Raw genomic sequence first — 18480 nt, 5'->3', positions numbered from 1 at the left:
ACCAGAGCCAAGGCACTTGGCACAGCTGTCCCAAGTTAGCAAACCACTTGAATTACAAATTCTCAGGCGATTCCAGCTTCAGGGTGCGTGTGATGCCCTCACCTTGAAGACCCAGGAGCCGGTCTCCGGGCGGTACTCCTTGAAGCGGGCGCCCTGCTTGCGGGACACGGCCTCCAGCCGGCCCTCGTAGTTCATCTCGGCCAGGCGCTCGGGGCTCTTGATCAGGCACCGCGACGTTTTGTCCGTGGGCCACACCCCGTCCAGGGTGACCTCAGCTCGCCTGGGAGGGCACGGAACAGGCTCAGAGACAAGGGGCTGAGGCAGAGCTGCCCGGGAACAGGGATGGGGAAGCTGGGCCGGGGAACTCATATCAGCTTTTAAACCCAATTTGTGGTTCAGAAATTCGCAAGTAACTCATTAATGCCGCAAACTGAACGCACATTTGGATTTGTCTCTTGGTTGCTGCCTGCAAACATAGCAGACTGTCAGGATTTTAAAAATCATCTTTATCTAACGCTTACCTGTTTAACCCTTCCCCAATGGGTGGTTTTCTTTCGTCGTCAGGGTAAACAATAACCTCTTTTCTCCGGATGTGTACGATCTCATCCAGGTTTAAGTTTGTTAGATTTACTTCTCCTTCAAAGTAAATCGATCCATAACCTGCAAAACAACCCAAAAGGTCACAATTGTCTGTGAAAAGTCATGTGCCAGAGAGCCCACATTCCTGCTGTGCTCCTCCTGCCCCACCCAGCCCCGTCCTGTCTCCCGAGCAAAGTGACACCTCCTTCCCCAGGAAACCCCTGGAGGAGCAGTATCAACTTTGACATTGATATCAAAATGCTGGGAGAGCTGGGGGTGTTCACCCAGAGAACAAAAGGATCCAGGGAGAGCTCAGAGCCACTTCCAGGGCCTCCAGGAGAGCTGGAGAGGGACTAGGGACAAGGCATGGAGGGACAGGCCCCAGGGAATGGCTTCCCAGTACCAGAGGGCAGGGCTGGATGGGATATTGGGAAGGAATTGTTCCCTGGGAGGGTGGGCAGGCCCCAGAGCAGCTGTGGCTGCCCCTGGATCCCTGGAAGTCTCCAAGGCCAGGTTGGACAAGGCTTGGAGCAAGCTGGGAAAGGGAACGGTGTCCCTGCCCATGGAATGAGATGAGCTTTAATGCCCCTCCCAAACCAAACCAGTCTGTGATAGAATAAATCACAGTATCCCAAAATCCTACAAGACTTTGATGCAAGCTGCTCCCAAAGCAAGGGCACCGGTTACAGTCAGACTGAGGGTCTGGAACTCGGGTTCCAGAGATCCCTGGATCAGGGTGAAGCCCCTGGGAAGGCTGGGGGGTCTCACCCTTGCGGCCGATGGTGAAGTCTGTCACAATACATTCGTTCCTGTCGTTGGTCAGCCGGGCCAGCTCCTCCAGGGACGGGATGGTGTAGTACCCAGCTCGTGTCAGAACAATCCCTGCAACACAACATTCCCTGAGCACAGGGCTGGCAGCAATGCATCAACATTCCCAGACTGTCATCCCATCCCATTTCTTTTGCCAGCCTGAACAGCTGGAAGCCTCAGAGGAACTGAGGATCAGCGCACCCAAAGCCAACAGACAGCAGAACACCTTCATTCCACAGCCTCCAGAGTACATTTAAACCAACTGCTCTGGCAGGTTCTTCCAGCCCAGGCACCTGCCAGAGAGCAGCAGGTGTGCAAACAGCAAGGGAAGATGGTGCACAGGGAAAAGAAAAATTGCAAATGCATCAACACTTGAAGGAAACGCTCTCCCAGCTTTAGCAGCCTGGGGCCTCAGGTGCTGCTGACCAAGCTGCAGCTTCTTCTACATTTAACAGGCTCCAATTCCTCTTCATCTATTAAGTTGTCTAATGATCTTCCTATTTTCCAAAAGCATTCTGCATCTACAAAATGTCTAGAGACATTTCTTTTGCACATGCCACCTGCCAGTTTCATTACATGCCACGTAAGTAGTATCTGGAACGATTAACAGATCTTTTCCCTTCTCAAGTTTAAAAAACTCCAACACACATGATATAAAATTGGGGGATAAAATTTAAATCCTCATTGACTCAGCAGATAAGATTTCTGCAGTAGGTAAGGAATGCAAGATTTGTATTCTGGTGAAAGGAGGAGGGGAAAAAGCAAAAGCTGAGGGTGTCAAAGAGCAGAAAACTTGCATGAAACACTGCCCCCGCCAGCCTCACCTGCAGGATGCAGCTGGTGCACGGCCTCCACCTCCTTGTCCTGCTCATCCTGCAGGGAATCCTCCTGGAAGGAGGCGTCCTCGCTGCTGCCCTCCAGCCCGTTGCGCAGGGCCGCGCGCATGTTCAGCGCCACGATGGTGTCGTCCACGCTCGAGTGGGGCTTGTGCCCGCTGCCCTCCAGGGTCTGGGGGATGGGCTTGGCAATGGGATTGGTGTAAAACCTGGTCACCTCATGGGCCTCCTCCTCCTCCTCCTGCTCCCCATCCTGCCTGTGGTTCTCCTCGGGAGGCACTGACAGGAAGAACCTGGGCAGAGGAAGGACAATGTCAATTATTACATTCTAAGAGACCTACACCAACATTCCTGTGCAGGGCCAGGAGCTGGACCTGGACGACTCCTGTGGGTCCCTCACTGCTCAGGAGACTCTGTGATTCAATGATTAAAATTCTGCTCTTTCCACACAAAGAGCCAACAGGACCACATGAACTGGTCAGTGTCAGTGATTATTCCCCTTCTCTCTGCTCCTGCTTGACCACCTCTGCCACTGAGGCTCCCACTACAGCAAGGACAGTGAGAGACTGGGACAGTCCCCACGGTGCTGGAGACTGAAACACGTGCCCTCTGCAGAGCTGAGCGGAACAGGGAGCTCAGGCTGGAGAGGAGCCTCAAAAGGGGCTGTAACAGCAACCCCACAGCTCCAAACCCTCTGCCCACAGCGCCAGGGTGACCTCACTCCCACAACAGCTCTTATTTTAGTAGCTTTCAATAAAACCAACATGGTGAGCTGAGCAGGAGGTTCTTTCCAGACCCTGATTAAAAGAAAACCAAGGCAAAATCAGAGCTCAACTGAAATACAGCCACAGGTTTTTTAGAGCAGGTTGGAATTCTGGCTTTTGGGGGCAAAGATGTAGCTTTACAGGTTCCTCATTGTAATCTGTACAAAATACACATATAGAAAATAGAAATATGAGGCATGAGGATCAGTGGAACCTCCTTGCAATTCCCACATCACTGAGGACTGACCAGGGGAGGGTCTTCTCCCCTCAGAGTCAGGTTTAGCACTTCCCTCAAGGAATGTCCTTGTTTCCTGCTACAGGGCACGTAGAGAGACTCATCCAGAAAACAAGTCCCTGCTCTCTGACCCGGATCTTGGCTGGGGTGACCTGGCAGTGCCCACACAGGAAGAACCCATGGTTGCTCCAGGGGGAAATTAATCTGCCAGCAGGTCAATTGCTTTCAACGAACAGTGAAGTGACATCCCTGAGAAGAAGTGGCTGCAGTACAGCAGTATTTAGGGACAGGCAGAACCAGTTTGCGTTGCTGAGGACAAACCCCTGCAGGGTGACTCCTCACCTGTCCCCGTTCTCAGGGTACTCCGACGGCGACGCCAGGTCCTCGTTCTCTCGGCTCACGGGAGAGAACAGGTTGCTGCTGCTGAGGTTCTTCAGAACCAGCTTCTTGATGCTCTTCCTAAAAGCAAAACACACCAAGGAAGGGAAATTTGGACCTGTCCAGTGCATAAATATATATTTCGTACTTATTCAGATGCTCCAGGGACCAGGACCCAGCTCTGAGACCTGTTCCCACACCCAGGACATATCAAGTCTCCTGTCAGAGATCATAAAACTTTTTGGGGAATTCCATTTAAGGCTCTGGCTTATGTGGAGGTGTAAAAAGCACAAGCCAATGAAAGGCTCAAAGGCCAAGTTCAGCAAACCACAGTGTTCTCTGTTTCCCAAATCAGCTCGTCTAGAAGTACAAAAGGTCTGGCCCACAGGTGCAGGCTCATTTTACTGCAGGGTCACTTCAGTCTTTTGCTCTTTGTTTTCACTCAACTCCAACCCTTTCCAAACCCCTTTTCTATTTGATTGCCACTGATGCACCTAAAAACTGAACCCAAAGCTTCACTCAGGCAGATCCACAATTTATTTCTCACAGAAACACCTGTGGATCTGAAACAGAACCAGGGCTGGGGTAAAATCACCAGAAATCTGCCTCCACAGTAAGGGCATGAGCAAGCCTGGTGACACTCCCAGTTCAGGAGCAGGAAGTATTACCCTGTGCAAGCTTTCCTTGTAAGAATTCCTAAATGACTTTATAGGAGCTTTGCTCCCATTGTGGCCTGACCTCATTTTACAGCTTATTTGGCCTTAAGAGTTTGAGCCGAACCTTTTTACCTCCTCTACAGAAAACAGTTCTAGTGAATTCTTACAGACAACTTGCTTGTTCTTCCTATCTGAACCAGGGCACAAACCCACGGGATTGAGGGTAATATACAGGAGTTTACAGAAGATTCTCACACAGAGACAAAGGGGAAGCTCACTTTGGCATGAAGGCTCCATTGGACAGGGAGGGCTCATCATCATCCAGCCCATCGAAGAGCTGGGACTTGGCCGAGCCCGCCGACTGCAGGGCCTTGGGCCGCACTCTGGTCGCGGGGCGTGGGGTCAGCTTGTAGTGGGTGGGGGTTGTCAAGGCCTTCTGGGCTGCTGGGTTGGTTGGCTTCAGCCTCTGGAATAGAAAGATGGACAGTTGGAACCCTCAGGGCATGGGGACAGAGCTTTAGGGTGCTCCCACCCAGGGCCCTGGAAGGTGAAGGGGAAGCAGTAATTGCAGCCAGGTTAGAGGGCTCCATGCACAGCCCCATCCGTCAGCCCGGATCCACGTGCCCCTCCAGGCTCCAGCTGCCAGGCAGGGCTCACGTCCAGCCCCCGAACCTGCCGGGGGCAGCAGCCACTTAGAACCTCCCCTAACGCTTCAAAAGACTGGGAAGTGTTTGTCATCTTTTGAACAAAGCAACAGGGAAAGATTTATCAGAGACTCTCAGAGACGTCCTAAGCAAAGCACTGCAATTATTCCAAGCATTAACAGTGATCCATCTTTATTCCCAATCAGCAGCAGTGAGCACAGGAACTCCACAGCCAAGGTTGTGATGCAGGCAAAAGAAGGAAATCAAGGAACAGTTTGGGTTGGAAAGGACCTCAAAGACCACACAGTTCCAACCCTCCTGCCATGGGCAGGGAACACTTCCCACTGGAATAAATCAAGCACTTTGTGTCCTGGAGGGTAAAAAGCCACTGCACCACTGGGAGAGCACAGAGGGCAACTTGCTTGGCTGCTCGCTGTGCATTTAGGTGAAGGCTGCACACAGACCAAGGTAATTTCAAGTGTCACCCATAAATGAGCTCAGTGCAGATGCGCACTCACCTCTTCTTTCTTCTTTGGGTCTGACATGGGGTTTCTGAAGAGTGGGGAGTCTCCAAAGGGTGAGTAGGTCAGGCTGTTGAGGTGCTGCTGGAGGACAGCTTGCTGGGCTGCAGACGCATTGGGGTCTGTCAGAGCTACAAAAGGAGCAGCATTTTAGTTTTAGAGCTTTGGGAACAGAACCAGGGCAGGCAGAAACACAACAGCTCTCACAGCATCTCCTTCCTCCATCAGAGAGAGCAACCATATTCACTGAGCTCTCAGGGGTGAAAAGCTGAGGGCACAGAGAGCTACAGAGCAGTGGAGAGAGCCTGGCTTGCCAGAATATTCAGTGAATCCAGCTGGCTTCTGAAGGGTGTGCAGGGAAAATATTTCATGCAGAATTTTGACATTCCTGCTACCACAACCAAACATACAGGTCTAGAGTGCCCTCTACAATGGATTCTAAATCTTTCCATCTTATACCATCTAATTTTAATTCCTATCAAAATGCTCTAAGAGTTCACACCATGAAACATTCCAGCCACCAAAAGCAGCTTAATTCTAATTCCAACAAAACCAGGGTGAATGTGGGCATTCCCAAAGAACAACAAAACCACTCTCAGAACAGCAGCTTACTGTCTGGGTCTGCAGGAAGTCATGAGGAGAGCTGGAGACAACTGGGTCTTATTTTTGTCCCAATGGCACAGTATTCCTGATAATAAAGGGCCTCTAGGCCTCTCCTATCTGGAAGTACTGAAAAAGCCAATGCTGCACTTCCCTTACTTTCCTTGTGAACATCTATTCTTGCTGCCCCAAATTCAACGATGGGAAATGCTACCAATCTTGAAAACAACACTCTAAAATAGGTGCAATTATTGAGCGTGTAAAACAACTTTGAATTCCTTTAAAAATACACATATAACTAACATAAAAGGGTCATTAACATGGTCTGCACTGCATCTGAGAACAGCAGTGGCCTCAAGGAGATGTTCTGACATTCCAAACCCTTTGGGAGAGGTGTGCTCCTGTGTTCAGGCACATGGGAACAAGGCAGCAAGCAGCAGCTTCATGGACACTCACCTACAGCAGGCTGAGGGGCCCCAAAGCCCAGGGTAGCTGTGGAGGTGTTGAATCCTGGGGCTCCGAAAGCTCCCGTTCCCAGCGTTCCCCCCAGCTTTGGCTGGGTGTTCCCGAACAAGGACGTCTGTCCTGCCCCCAGAGCTGTGACACGAGAGGTGACTGTCATTTACTACAAGACTGTGACAAGTTCACAAGCACAACAATCAATTCCTTATTAAACTGCAGGAAACACTCTCCATGCCCATGGATGCTGCAGACACTGAAGCCTCGTGATCAGACCAGAGGCTCTGAGCACAGAGAACCTCACCAGTCCCACCAGTGTGACCAGTGCTGCCCAATTTCTATCAGGTCACTTGGCACTGTGCTAAGAAGCTCCCCTTGGAGCTGCCCCGAGACATCCTGGCTTGAAGCTACAACTTTCCCAGCCTTTCCCAACTCAGTTACATGTGGAAGGTATCTTTTCAGGGTTTGATATATGTATGTTGCAGTGTCCCCACTGCAACAGTTACAGGCAATACCCAGGCTGGACCAGCACTGCAGCCAAAAAGTGAGCTGGGAAACTGCTTACCTGTTCCAAACCCTGTCCCAAGTCCAGTTCCCAGAGTCCCAGTCGCAGGCTTATTTCCAAACAAGCTATTTCCAGCAGTGTTGGCACCAAAACCTTCAACAGAACGAGCAGCTCATTAGAGATGAAATTAAAACTGAAATAAATAAGCATCACAGGGTCGAAAAGCCCTGCCACAGTCAAGGTCAAACTTCTCACTGTTTCCAGCAGTGCAGGTTAAACTGACAGTCAGTAAGAAGGGACTTCACTGGTAATAAACATATTTTAGTTATAAATACAGCATTAAAGCAGCACAGAAAAATGCTGTCTGCCTTCTTAAGCTTTTCAGTTTGTTACAAACTTCCAAGTTTCCCTGAAAGGCAGAGCTGACACAATGCTGCTGTATCTGGCAACAGAGTAAAATGTGCTGGCTTTTTTTAAGTGCCTGAAGGGAACACACCTCATTTCATCCTGTTTATACCACACACTCATTTCTCTGACCCTCACCGCAGAGCAGGTGGGAACTCCAATCTGCACAGTCCAAGGACACAGCTGTAGCTGCAACAAGGCCACCCCAAATCTACCATGAGCTCAGTTCTACTGCAGATGCTGACCCCATCCCATGCTTGGTTAGAACACAAAGCCAGGATTAACCTGAAAAACAGCAGGTGTGCACCAACCCCTTGGACTCCATTCCTCCTACAAACTGCTACACAGGCAAACCAAAACCACACACTGCAAAGGCTGGTCTCCACCAAACAGTGCCAACACACTGGTGGGGCTATGGAGACCCTGACCAGCAGAACCAGAACTTGGAAGCACCTTTCACACCCCTGGGAAGTTTGCCCAGGACTGGTCACTACAGTCAAACCCTGCTTGCCAAGGTGCTGCCCTGGTTCAGAGCACTGAGAACTGCACAGAGCTCAGTTTGGGAAGGATCCAGTTCCCAAAAGCTCTTCCCTGTCTATCCTGGCAGGCTGGCACAGCAGGCTAAAGGCATGGCAGGCCCCACTGTCTTTAAATAACCAACACAAAACAGCACCCCAGGAAAGGGATGTCAGGATCCAACCCCAGCCTAGTCACTTTTAGAGACAGTTTTGTTGCTCCGAAATCCAGGATTAAAAAGGCAGAAGACATTTCAGAGTCCCGTGAAAAGAAGCTGCCACTCCCTTCAGCCATCCCTACACATTCCTCCTGCTCAGTCACACACTCACCAGACACCAGTTCTCACATCAGGGTCAGAGGCCACCAGGAACACAACACCCAGTTCCTCAGGACTCTGGTCCTTCACACCACCAAGGAGAACAACAGCCACCAGCTAAACTGGAGCTGACTGACTTCACCTTCACTGCAGGATCTCCTGACACCTGTCCAAGCCCAGGGATCCCTGGTTTTACCTCAATTCCCCCAGTGCTGCTGTGGCAACACAGGGTGTTCACAGCCTCCTAACAAACCCCTCTGCTCCCCAAATCTTTGATTTCAGGAGTTTTCAACAACAGAACAACAGAATGGTTGGGGTTGGAAGGAACCTCTGGAGATCACCCAGTCCAAGCCCTGCCCAGGCAGGGTCCCCTGGAGCAGGTGACCCAGCAGCGTGTCCAGGGGGGTTTGGGATGTCTCCAGAGAGGGAGACTCCAGGCCCTCCCTGGGCAGCTGTTCCAGGGCTCTGCCCCTCCATGGGAGGAAGTTCTTCCTCAGGCTGGGCTGGAACTGTTGGGGTTTAGTTCCTGGCCATTGCTCCTCATCCTGCCACTGGCACCACTGAGCAGAGTCTGGCACCACCTGACAGCCCCTGGAGAGATTTGGATGGATTGATGGATCCCCTCTCAGCCTTTTCCCTTCTGCAGACTGACCAGGCCCAGCTCCCACAGCCTCTCCTCATCAAAGATGCTCCAGACCCCAAATCATCTCTGTGGCCTTTACTGGACCCTCTCCTGCTCCTTCCTGAACTGTGGAGCCCAGAACTGAACAGGACACTCCAGATGAGTCTCCCTGGGGCCAAGCAGAGGGGCAGGATCCCCTCCCTGACTTGCTGGGAATGCTCTTCCCAACGCTCCCCAGGATCCCAGGGGCTCTCCTGGCCATCACAGGCTGAACCTTCCCTTAAGGACCCACCAACACAGTGGCACTTGACCATCTACTTCCGGAGTCAGGGAGTCCCACCAAGAGCAAAGGCACAACCCAGCGCCCAGCACATTTCCCTGCGGCAGGGCCGTGGCTCACGTGACAAATCCAACACTGCAATACTTAGCACCTGCTCTCAGCAGTGTGTGGTACACACAGTACAGCTTTAAATGATTGAAACCCCATTTTTTTTCCCCTGTCCCCAAACTGGGAGGGTTTGCAGGGGCTCCTAGACTCAGAGCTGGTTTGTTACCGAAGAGGCCACCGCCCGTGGTGGTACCGAATGAGGGAGCGCTGGTCGTGGTGGCTCCAAATCCAGCAGGCTTGTTCCCAAACAGGGTCTGAAAGGAAACAACAGGAATTTGGAAACCTGAGAGGCTGATACCACAGGAATCATAACAGTGTTAGGCTGCAGGCAAGGATGCAGAACCAAAGGCAAGCACAACTGAGCCCCCCCAGCCCACCTTCCCATGAATGGGGTTATCCCAAGCTGTGGGCAAGACCCCCCAAAAGCAGCTGTTAGGGTCAGACTCGAGGGGCTTAAGGGACTTCTCCAATCTCAGTGATCCTGTGATTTTTGCTCCAGCAGAACCAAAATGACTGAATACCAAAAACCAAGGTTGGTTTTGGTCCATCACACCTTACAACCTGTATTTCCAATCCTATGCTGAGGCACCCCCAGGCACTGAGAACCTCAGTCTGTCCTGCTGCTTTCACCACTGCACACATCACTTGTTAAAAAAAGGACTCTACCACACCTGTTTATCCTCCAGTTTACAACAAACCACCTGACTTTTGCATCTCAGACATCTTAATTCCTACACTAACAGGACTTCCGTGAAGGTCAGCACTCCAGAGCAGGGCTCTGCTTGCTTTTCTCTCAGTATTACGAAGGCACAGACATACCGAACCACCAACACCAAATCCTGTGTTGGCTTGTCCAAAAAGGCCAGTTCCCGTTCCAAATCCAGTCCCAGCATTTGTATTGGCAGCTGTCCCAAAAAGGCCTCCAGGCTGAGAGGGCTGGGTGACCCCAAAGAGACCCTACAAACAGGAACCAGGTTAAGGTAATGCTCCCAGGCTTGTCCAAGTCCAGCACTGACAACAACAGATCCAACACACAAAATCAGGCAATAAAACAATGCTACATTTGCCTTCGTGCTGGGGGAAGAGGAGGGGTGAAGAGCATTCCAGAAGCTTTAGTTCTCCTCCAAGACATTAGTTACAAAAAGGAAATTAAAAAAACCCCAAAAAAGGTATGCTCCAAGCTTTAAAGGATATTGGAATTTCATCACTGCTTTGAGCAGGGGAGATGGAAAAGAAACATTTCACAGGGTTTTCTGGAAGAACTCTCAACAAATTCACAAAGAACACAGGATATTTGGAGCCAAAGCCTCTAGTTATGCAACAAGTTACAGCTATGTAGAATCTGTCACAAAAGCCCACAAATGCTGCTCATTTGTCACCAGAAAGCCCAGGATTTGAATTCCCACAGAGGGTTAATCACGGAATGACATCATCTGTGTGAAGATGATTGGAAGCACATGAGTTGCTAGAGAGCAGCTGCTTGAGGAGGTGAGTGGGTACATGATTGGTGAACAGCTGACTGTTCTCCAATTGTCAGGAACAAAGCTGACTGGCAGCAGGTTCCTCTCTCCACCGCAGCCTTCAGAGCCCAGCATCCTGCTTTTACCACACTGTACTGGAATGTGAGGAACATCCCAATCCCGCAGCCTCCCATGTCCCACAGGAGCAGCTGCAGCCCTATTCCCAGCTTGCAGCCCCTCTTACCATGGTGTTGGTGTTGGGCTGGCCCAGGGTGCTGGTGCCCCCGAAGGAGAAGCCGGTGTTCTGCGTGGTGGTGGCCTGGCCGAAGGGTTTGTTGAACAGACTCGTGGTCTGGGACTGCTGCCCAAAGAGCCCGCCCGTGGTGCCGGTGCCAAAGCCGGTCGTACCTGGGACACCACACAGGGATTAGAGACCAAAGCCAGCAGATCCCACACTCCGGCATTCAAACAGGGAGAAAGGTCATGGAAGCTCCTGAGCTGGAAGGCACCCACAGGGATCACCCAGTCCCACCCCTGGCCCTGCCCAGACCCCCCAGCAATCCCAGCCTGGGCATCCCTGGCAGCGCTGTCCAAACGCTCCTGGAGCTCTGGCAGCCTCGGGGCCGTGCCCATTCCCTGGGGAGCCTGGGCAGTGCCCAGCACCCTCTGGGGGAAGAACCTTTCCCTAAAATCCAACCTAACCCTGCCCTGGCCCAGCTCCAGCCGCTCCCCGGGTGCTGTCTCTGCTCATCCAACAACCACCTCCATTCCTACAGCCTGGAGGATCTGGATCTGTTTACAGTCAAATTCCACAAACACAGATACCCATTATTAGGAAAAAATCCTTCCCTGGGAGGGTGGGCAGGCCCTGGCACAGGGTGCCCAGAGCAGCTGGGGCTGCCCCTGGATCCCTGGCAGTGCCCAAGGCCAGGCTGGACATTGGGGCTGGGAGCAGCCTGGGACAGTGGGAGGTGTCCCTGCCATGGCAGGGGTGGCACTGCACGAGCTTCAAGGTCCCTTCCAACTTGAACCACTCTGGGATTCTATGATCTACTTACCTTTCTGTTTGCACCAAAAACTAATAAAAATCCAATTGTTGTTTCAATTTTTCCAAGGAAACATAAGAAAACAGATTTCTATGGCAAAGAGCCCCACCAGTGAATACTGGCAATACAAGCAGCACAACTCTGAGCTCACAGCAGTGTTTCAGCATTTTGCACCACCGAATTTTAAATGGTTTAACAGAATATTTGCACGTGCACTCCCAGCAAGGGCAGGGCCAGGCAGTACTTACTGGTTCCAAAAGCAGTTTTATTCTGCCCATAAGAAAAGCCTGTATTGGTAGTGGAAGAGCCAAAAAGTCCCGTGGCTGTGCTGGACGTGGCAGTGGAAGAGCCAAACAAGCCAGCAGTTGCTCCTGCTCCTACAGGATTCGTGGGTCCTTTCCTATTTGCCTGGTAGTCTTCCAAACGGAGTTCCTAGAGGAAAATCCAGCTCTTTTTACACAGGACAAGGGCAGACAAGTGTCCTTACCACAGGCACACAGCACCCAACCTTCCCCAAGGTGAAGGCTCAAGAAAAGCTGCAACATCTATGTTTTTAAAAATAAGGACACCAAAAACAAGACCTGAACCTAGATCCATGTTCAGGCTTCAATTTGACTTCCCAGAGGTTTTTCAGATCTTTTCATAAAAGATCTGTTTTGAAGGGTCAAACAAACCAACTGGAATGGGAAGGCCTCAGGTTAAATCCTTGGGAACATCAGTTTATTATAAACAAATGAGTTCTGCCTGGGATCCTGCAGAGCAGGATCTGTTCCCAACAGGATCTTGTGTCCTTCTGACAAGATGGAATTTCAGCTCTTCCAGACCTGCATTAAGCATTTAAACCCAACTGCACTTAACGTGGCATTGCATTAATTGCTTTACTTGACAACATCTCTTGTGTTTGATGCAGATATTGAAGGTTCATTAACATTCTTCCATTAATGAGCAGAGACTGTAATGATGGCCCAGAAAGACCCAGGGTAAGGCTGTGTCCCCCCCTGCACTGACCTCAAGGGACTTGCTCTCGTACTCCTTCATGGCAGTGATGCACTGGTGCTTGGTGTTGATGTTGGTGCTGACGCCGGATTTCACCATGGTGTCAGTGCCAGTTGGGGGCTGCCGGGCAGGGAGGAAGGGCCAGGTTAAAATCCAGATGAATTTGAGGGAACACAAAGAGAACTCCCTGCAGACCTGGGAAATCCTACACCTAGCACAGATCTGAGGCTCTGTGTGACTCCTCTGCTCTGCTCAGGCAAAACCCCACCTGCAGAGCTGCCCCAGCCCTGGGGCCCCAGGATAAGGAGGACACGGAGCTGTAGGAGCGAGTCCAGAGGAAGCCACAGAGATGCTCCAACAGCTGGAGCCCCTCTGCTCTGGAGCCAGGCTGGGAGAGCTGGGGGTGCTCACCTGGAGAAGGGAAGCTCCAGGTTTAGCCCCCTTGCAGGGCCTAAAGGGGCTTCAGGAGAAGAAGCAGAGGGACTGGGGACAAGGCATGGAGGGCCAGGAGCCAGGGAATGGCTTCCCAGTGCCAGAGGGCAGGGCTGGATGGGAGATTGGGCAGGAATTGTTCCCTGGCAGGGTGAGCAGGCCCTGGCACAGGGTGCCCAGAGCAGCTGGGGCTGCCCCTGGATCCCTGGCAGTGCCCAAGGCCAGGCTGGACATTGGGGCTTGGAGCAGCCTGGGACAGTGGGAGGTGTTCCTGCCATGGCAGGGGTGGCACTGGATGGGCTTTAAGGTCCCAACCCAAACCTTGTGTGATTTCATGGTTTTATGATGCCATCATTATTTGTACAGCTGAGGCCTCACCCAGGTGTGTTCAATGACAATCAACAGTGGAATTTACCCCAGGAGCACTCAAAACAACTCCCAGCAATTCTGCTTTTGGTTTCACTTTAAAAGCAGTTTACCTCAGTTACTGACACAAATCCTGAAGCTCTGCATGAATTTCACTATCCCCCCTTTTTTAACAGTGCTATGAAAGTACAAACCAGCAGCACTGCAAGAGCCCAAGCAGCACCACAGCTCTGCCCCCACAGCCTCAGTCTTACACTAGCTCAATCCAGAAATGAAGAGAGACGAGATCTGCATGAACAAGTTTTTGGGGAAAGGAGTCCCTCTTCCAGCAGGCCCCAGTTAGCCCAGTTCCTCAAGGCCTCTCTGCTGGGCCTCCCTCCAGGTCCAACTGCCACAGAACTTAGTAGCAGTTACTGAATCCTGTCTTAAAGGGGACTCGTCCAGAGGAGGCAGGACACCACTCCTCTCCTTCCAGGTCCCATTCCCAAAGCCAGGCTGGCTCAGGAGAGCTGCCCTGATCCTGACCCATCCCAAGATGTCTGTAACCATTACTGCTGCCAGCATTTGCCATGGATCACCTTCAATTCCATGGCACTTCCTGGGAAGGCTCAGCTTTGGGAGCTCCTCTACCCCTTCAGCATTAGCACAGCTCTAAATCCCGCAAGTCTGAAATCCTATGGTGTTTGAGAAGCTTTTCAAATTCAGGATAAAACCTGGAGTTAATGACACCTATTTCCACTGCAACAGTCCCTCTAAAGGGATGTTTTCAAATCATTTCAGAACACCTGCATATAAACTCATTTTTTCATCTCAGTGACCAAGACATCACACGAACAACTGCAAAACTGAATGCTTCCCACAGTGAAGGGGCTGGATTAAGAAGAAAAAGCAGAACTTACATTAAATTTAATAGTCGTGCCAGTTGGAGCGGCAGTAAAGCTGGTTGGGCCAAAGAGAGAGCCAGATGTGCTCCCAAAGGGGTTGGAAGTGGTGTTGGTGGTGCCAAAGAGCCCTCCGCTGCTGGTGCTCGTACCAAAGTCTGAATAAAGCATAAAAAAATAACATCATCAGCACTAAAACAAACCTGAAGTTTAAAACTTAAACCCTAATATTTTATTCAAATTAGAAACTGGTTTGAAAATGGAAAAAACAGCTGAGAGAAAGAATTTGACAGCAGAACTGGAAACTGATGGTGCTGCTAATCCAGTTCTCTGCTGTGAAGAGAACTCCAGAAACACCAAACCACAGCAGCCAGTTTCCTTCTATTCCTGACAAGTAGGAAGAAAATAATACAGTAAATCTTTAATAAAGGGAATCAGCAGGGCTCCCTGTCTCTTCTCAGAAGGGGCTGCAAGCAGTTGCTTTTGCTTCATGGAATTACAGAAGAGTTTAACAGCATTCCCTGTCTTCTCCTGGCACAGATAAACCCAACTGTAAATGCTCTGCCACAGGATAAAAACCTAAAATCAAGCAGCACCAAAAGAGACTTCAGAATAAAAAAATTCCAGCCAACCACCTCTGGCAATTTATTTTCAAATTTAGGGCTGGCATCACAGCTACAGATTCAGGAGCACATGGGCTGTCCCTTGGCTGCTGTGGGCCCAAGGATGTCACTGTATCCTCCAGGAGAAACCCCCCAGCCCCACCCTGACCCCTGTCCCAGCCCCCAGGTAGATCCAGCTCCCCCTGCTCTCCCATCAAACAGCAGAGGGGCACCAGTTTCACTCACTTCCAAAGCCAGCTGGCTTGTTCTGTGCAAAGGCATTGTTCTGGGATGAGAAGAGGCCAGTGCTGGTGGTTCCGAAAAGGCTGTTTGATGTCCCAGTGGATGTTCCAAACCCAAAGCCAGTGCTGGTGGAGGAGGTGGCTGGTTGGTTGAATGTGGTTGACCCAAACAACCCTCCTGCAGACAGAAACAGGCTATTAATCCTTCACAACCTCCTTTGCTTGGGGGCTTTGATGGGTTCTTGTTCTGGGCTTGGGAGGGCACTAGGTTATTTTTTGCTGAGGATTCCTTGGTTTGGGGGTTTTTCCCTTTCTCTCCCTCCCTCCCTTTTTCACCAACATTCCCCCTGCAGGCCCCGCTCCCCTCCCCTGGGGCAGTACCTGGCTTTGTCTGCGTGCTCCCGAAGAGGCCCCCGGTGCTGCTGTTGGAGCCGAAGGCCGATGTTCCGAAGGCCCCTCCGCTGGTGGTACCAAAGCCGGCATCTGCGAAGCAGAGCCCAGTGAGCCCCTTCCCAAGGGCCGCGCTGGGAGCACGGCTGGAGCGCCACGAGCACCCCTCACAACAGAGCTCTTCCTTCCGAGCCTTCCCAACAAACCCAGTACTGACTGCAACCCCAAAAAACCCCAGCGACACCACCTTCCCTAAGCACTGCATTCTCCACTCTTCCTACAGAAGGAAGCTTCCACAGCAGCCGTGGAATCCTGGTGTCTGCCCAAACTAAAAGCTCAGGCTCCTGAACTTCATCCAAGCCAGCTGGAGCACCCAGCAGCTCCCTAATTCCATCCCATGAGGGATCACCACCTCCATGGGATTTTCTGAGCTGCACTCCAGGAAAAGACACTTCATTAAAAACCACCTTAACACCACCTTAGATATTTTACTTACTTTGCCCAAAGGTTGAAGTCGTCCCAAAGCCAGTGCTGCCTCCGAACGGAGCTCCAAAGGATTTGTTAAACATTTTTGGGATATATCAGGTTTTCTCCCTAGACCTGGAAAGCAGAATGCAGGTTTTATTGAAAGCTCATCATTTAAACTCATTTTCCATCTCCCTCGTTGCCGAGGGCAGCAATCCCACCGGAATCTTTCAGCACAAGCCCCATGGCACTGTGCGATTCCAAACCCCGCCAGAGCCCTGTGGGGTCAAGGACACCAACATTCCAGTGACACCACAGGTAAGGAGGTGGCACTAAACATCGGTGTTCCTAAAATTATGGTGTCACCCCCAATTATGGCTGGAGTTCCTGCCCATCTCAGCCTGTGGCCTGGGCTCTGGCGATCCCACAGCAATCCCGGGGGTTTCCAGGACTGATTTTCCTGTTCAACCCTATTTGCCAACTGCTTCAAATACGACAAAGGGGAATGCACTGCACAGGGATTACAGGAATCCACCCTCCTTCTGCTTCCCACTTCAGCACTTCCCAGCAGTTGCTGTTCCAGGGGAGTTTTGCCGGGCCCAATTCCCTTCCCCCCCCCATGGTTTATTTACAGCACATTCCCTGCTGCCTCTCCTCAATCTCCTCCCCGAGCACAAACAGGTACAAACTCTGTTCCAACTCCCTGAGTTTGGCAACAAATCCAGCACAATCCCCACGGCTCCTTGGGCACACTGTCAGGGAATTGTGTGGTGTTTTCCTGCAGCTCCACCATTGAAAAATTCCAGATTAGCCAAAAACGCGCCAGATTAACAAAAAAAGCCAGTACTACCCCCCAAAAAATGTACATAGTACCCCCAAAATGGCAATACTAGCAAAAAAAAAGCTAGAACTAGCAAAACCAAAATGCCATATTAACCCAAAAAATTCCAGTGTTAAAAACAGTATTACCCCCAAAATGCCATGTTAACCAAAAATAATGGGCGTAACGATCCGAGAAAACTCTTATCAGCCAAAAGAAACTGACAATATTGACCAGAAAAAACAGGTATTACTAAAACAATGCTTTATTAACCAGAAAAATGCCAGTATTACCCAACCCTCCTCCATATTCAGCAGGAAATGAAGGAATTCCCCCACATTCCCAGGTACTCCCTGGCAGCAGTAGCTGACACACAGCAGTGCAGTTCAAGAACGGCCCACACCAGGAATATGCCCAAAGCCAACAATTCCAGTTAAAGCCAAAGCTGCCCTTTCCCTGTGCCCAGGTTTGGCAGCTGCCCCTTCTCAGCCCTCTTTACCTCCTCCCAGCCAAGGGAAGCACACGGGGACTGGGCACTGCCCAGCACAGCCTCCTGGCAGGGAGATCACTACATCCATCTGCCCATCCTTGAAGTTCAGGTGTTTGTTTCCCTAAAACCAACAGCACTTTCTGGGAATGGCCAAATCCAGACTGGGAGCAGCCACAGCCTTCCACCATCCCTGAACAGCTGGAGACTAAATCAGCCCAGAGCAACCAGCATCCCACACTTCCCTGACCGAAGAACTAAAAAGATTATTTGTGTCACCTCCAACTACTCCAACAGACACACACCACAATTTTGGAGTGTTAAGGGTCTCCACACTTCCACAGGCAAATCCTTATGGATTTCATTTGTCACACAAAGAGGAATGTCAGTGAAATGATCCCAGTAAATGCCAGAAAAAGCTGCTCTGACAAACTCTCGGCGCTCCCCAAGCTGAGAGGAGCTCCTGGGAGAGCTCCTCTGGCACAGGGTAACATTGCATCCTGAGCCCTCCTCACCTTCTCCCATGGAATCCCTGAGGCTGGAAAAGCCCTCCCAGCCCAGCCAGGCCCAGCTGTGCCCCATGCCCACCTTGTCCCCAGCCCAGAGCACTGAGTGCCACCTCCAGCCCTTCCTGGGACACCTCCAGGCATGGGCACTCCAAACCTCCCTGGGCAGCCCCTGCCAAGGCCTGAGCTCCCTTTCCATGGGGAAATTCCTGCTGCTGTCCACCCTGAGCCTCCTGTCAGGGAGTTATGAGAGTGGAAAGGTCCCCCCTGAGCATTCTTCTCTCCAGGCTGACCCCCCAGCTCCCTCTCCACCAGGACCTGCTCCCAAACACACCTCTCCACTCCTATAGAATATTTTCAGCCATCTCCCCTTGCCCCAGTGCAAGTCTCTCTTTCAGGCAACATAAAAATCACCTGCACGTTCCAGTTGTCCGATGTTGTGACTCTCAGCCTTATCTGCAAATTCACAAGTCCCTCATTTTCCGTGGTTCCTCTTTTTTAAGTCACTGCTCTCACATTGTCCTGAGATCATTAAACACCAAAACCTACCTAA

The 18480-nt window shown here is 51.2% G+C and overlaps 1 protein-coding gene across 7 annotated transcripts in view; it reads right to left on the bottom strand.

Moving 5' to 3' along the window:
* The window catches only part of NUP98 (nucleoporin 98 and 96 precursor), a 35516-nt gene that overhangs the window by 15685 nt on the left and 1351 nt on the right, over positions 1-18480 (bottom strand). For 4 of the 7 annotated variants that reach the window (XM_082278226.1, XM_082278225.1, XM_082278231.1 and 1 more), the window contains exons 2-19: positions 16146-16249; positions 15641-15742; positions 15264-15437; positions 14434-14573; positions 12749-12856; positions 11989-12172; positions 10939-11102; positions 10054-10191; positions 9401-9488; positions 7048-7140; positions 6480-6620; positions 5421-5554; positions 4537-4724; positions 3567-3683; positions 2214-2518; positions 1348-1461; positions 522-660; positions 103-280 (exon numbers count right to left, since the gene is read on the bottom strand). In XM_082278226.1, coding sequence (XP_082134352.1) covers positions 103-280; positions 522-660; positions 1348-1461; positions 2214-2518; positions 3567-3683; positions 4537-4724; positions 5421-5554; positions 6480-6620; positions 7048-7140; positions 9401-9488; positions 10054-10191; positions 10939-11102; positions 11989-12172; positions 12749-12856; positions 14434-14573; positions 15264-15437; positions 15641-15742; positions 16146-16218 — 2580 coding nt within the window. In that variant the 5' untranslated portion in view covers positions 16219-16249. Of the gene's footprint in view, positions 1-102; positions 281-521; positions 661-1347; positions 1462-2213; positions 2519-3566; positions 3684-4536; positions 4725-5420; positions 5555-6479; positions 6621-7047; positions 7141-9400; positions 9489-10053; positions 10192-10938; positions 11103-11988; positions 12173-12748; positions 12857-14433; positions 14574-15263; positions 15438-15640; positions 15743-16145; positions 16250-18341; positions 18477-18480 lie in introns of all 7 variants that reach the window. The other 3 variants (XM_082278228.1, XM_082278227.1, XM_082278230.1) reach the window with 3 other exon arrangements.

Source organism: Coloeus monedula (genome assembly GCF_965178545.1).
Source record: "Coloeus monedula genome assembly, chromosome: 3".
NCBI lineage: Eukaryota > Metazoa > Chordata > Aves > Passeriformes > Corvidae > Coloeus > Coloeus monedula.
Note: the sequence above shows the minus strand (reverse complement) of the source record. Positions and strands in the feature narration are given on the sequence as shown.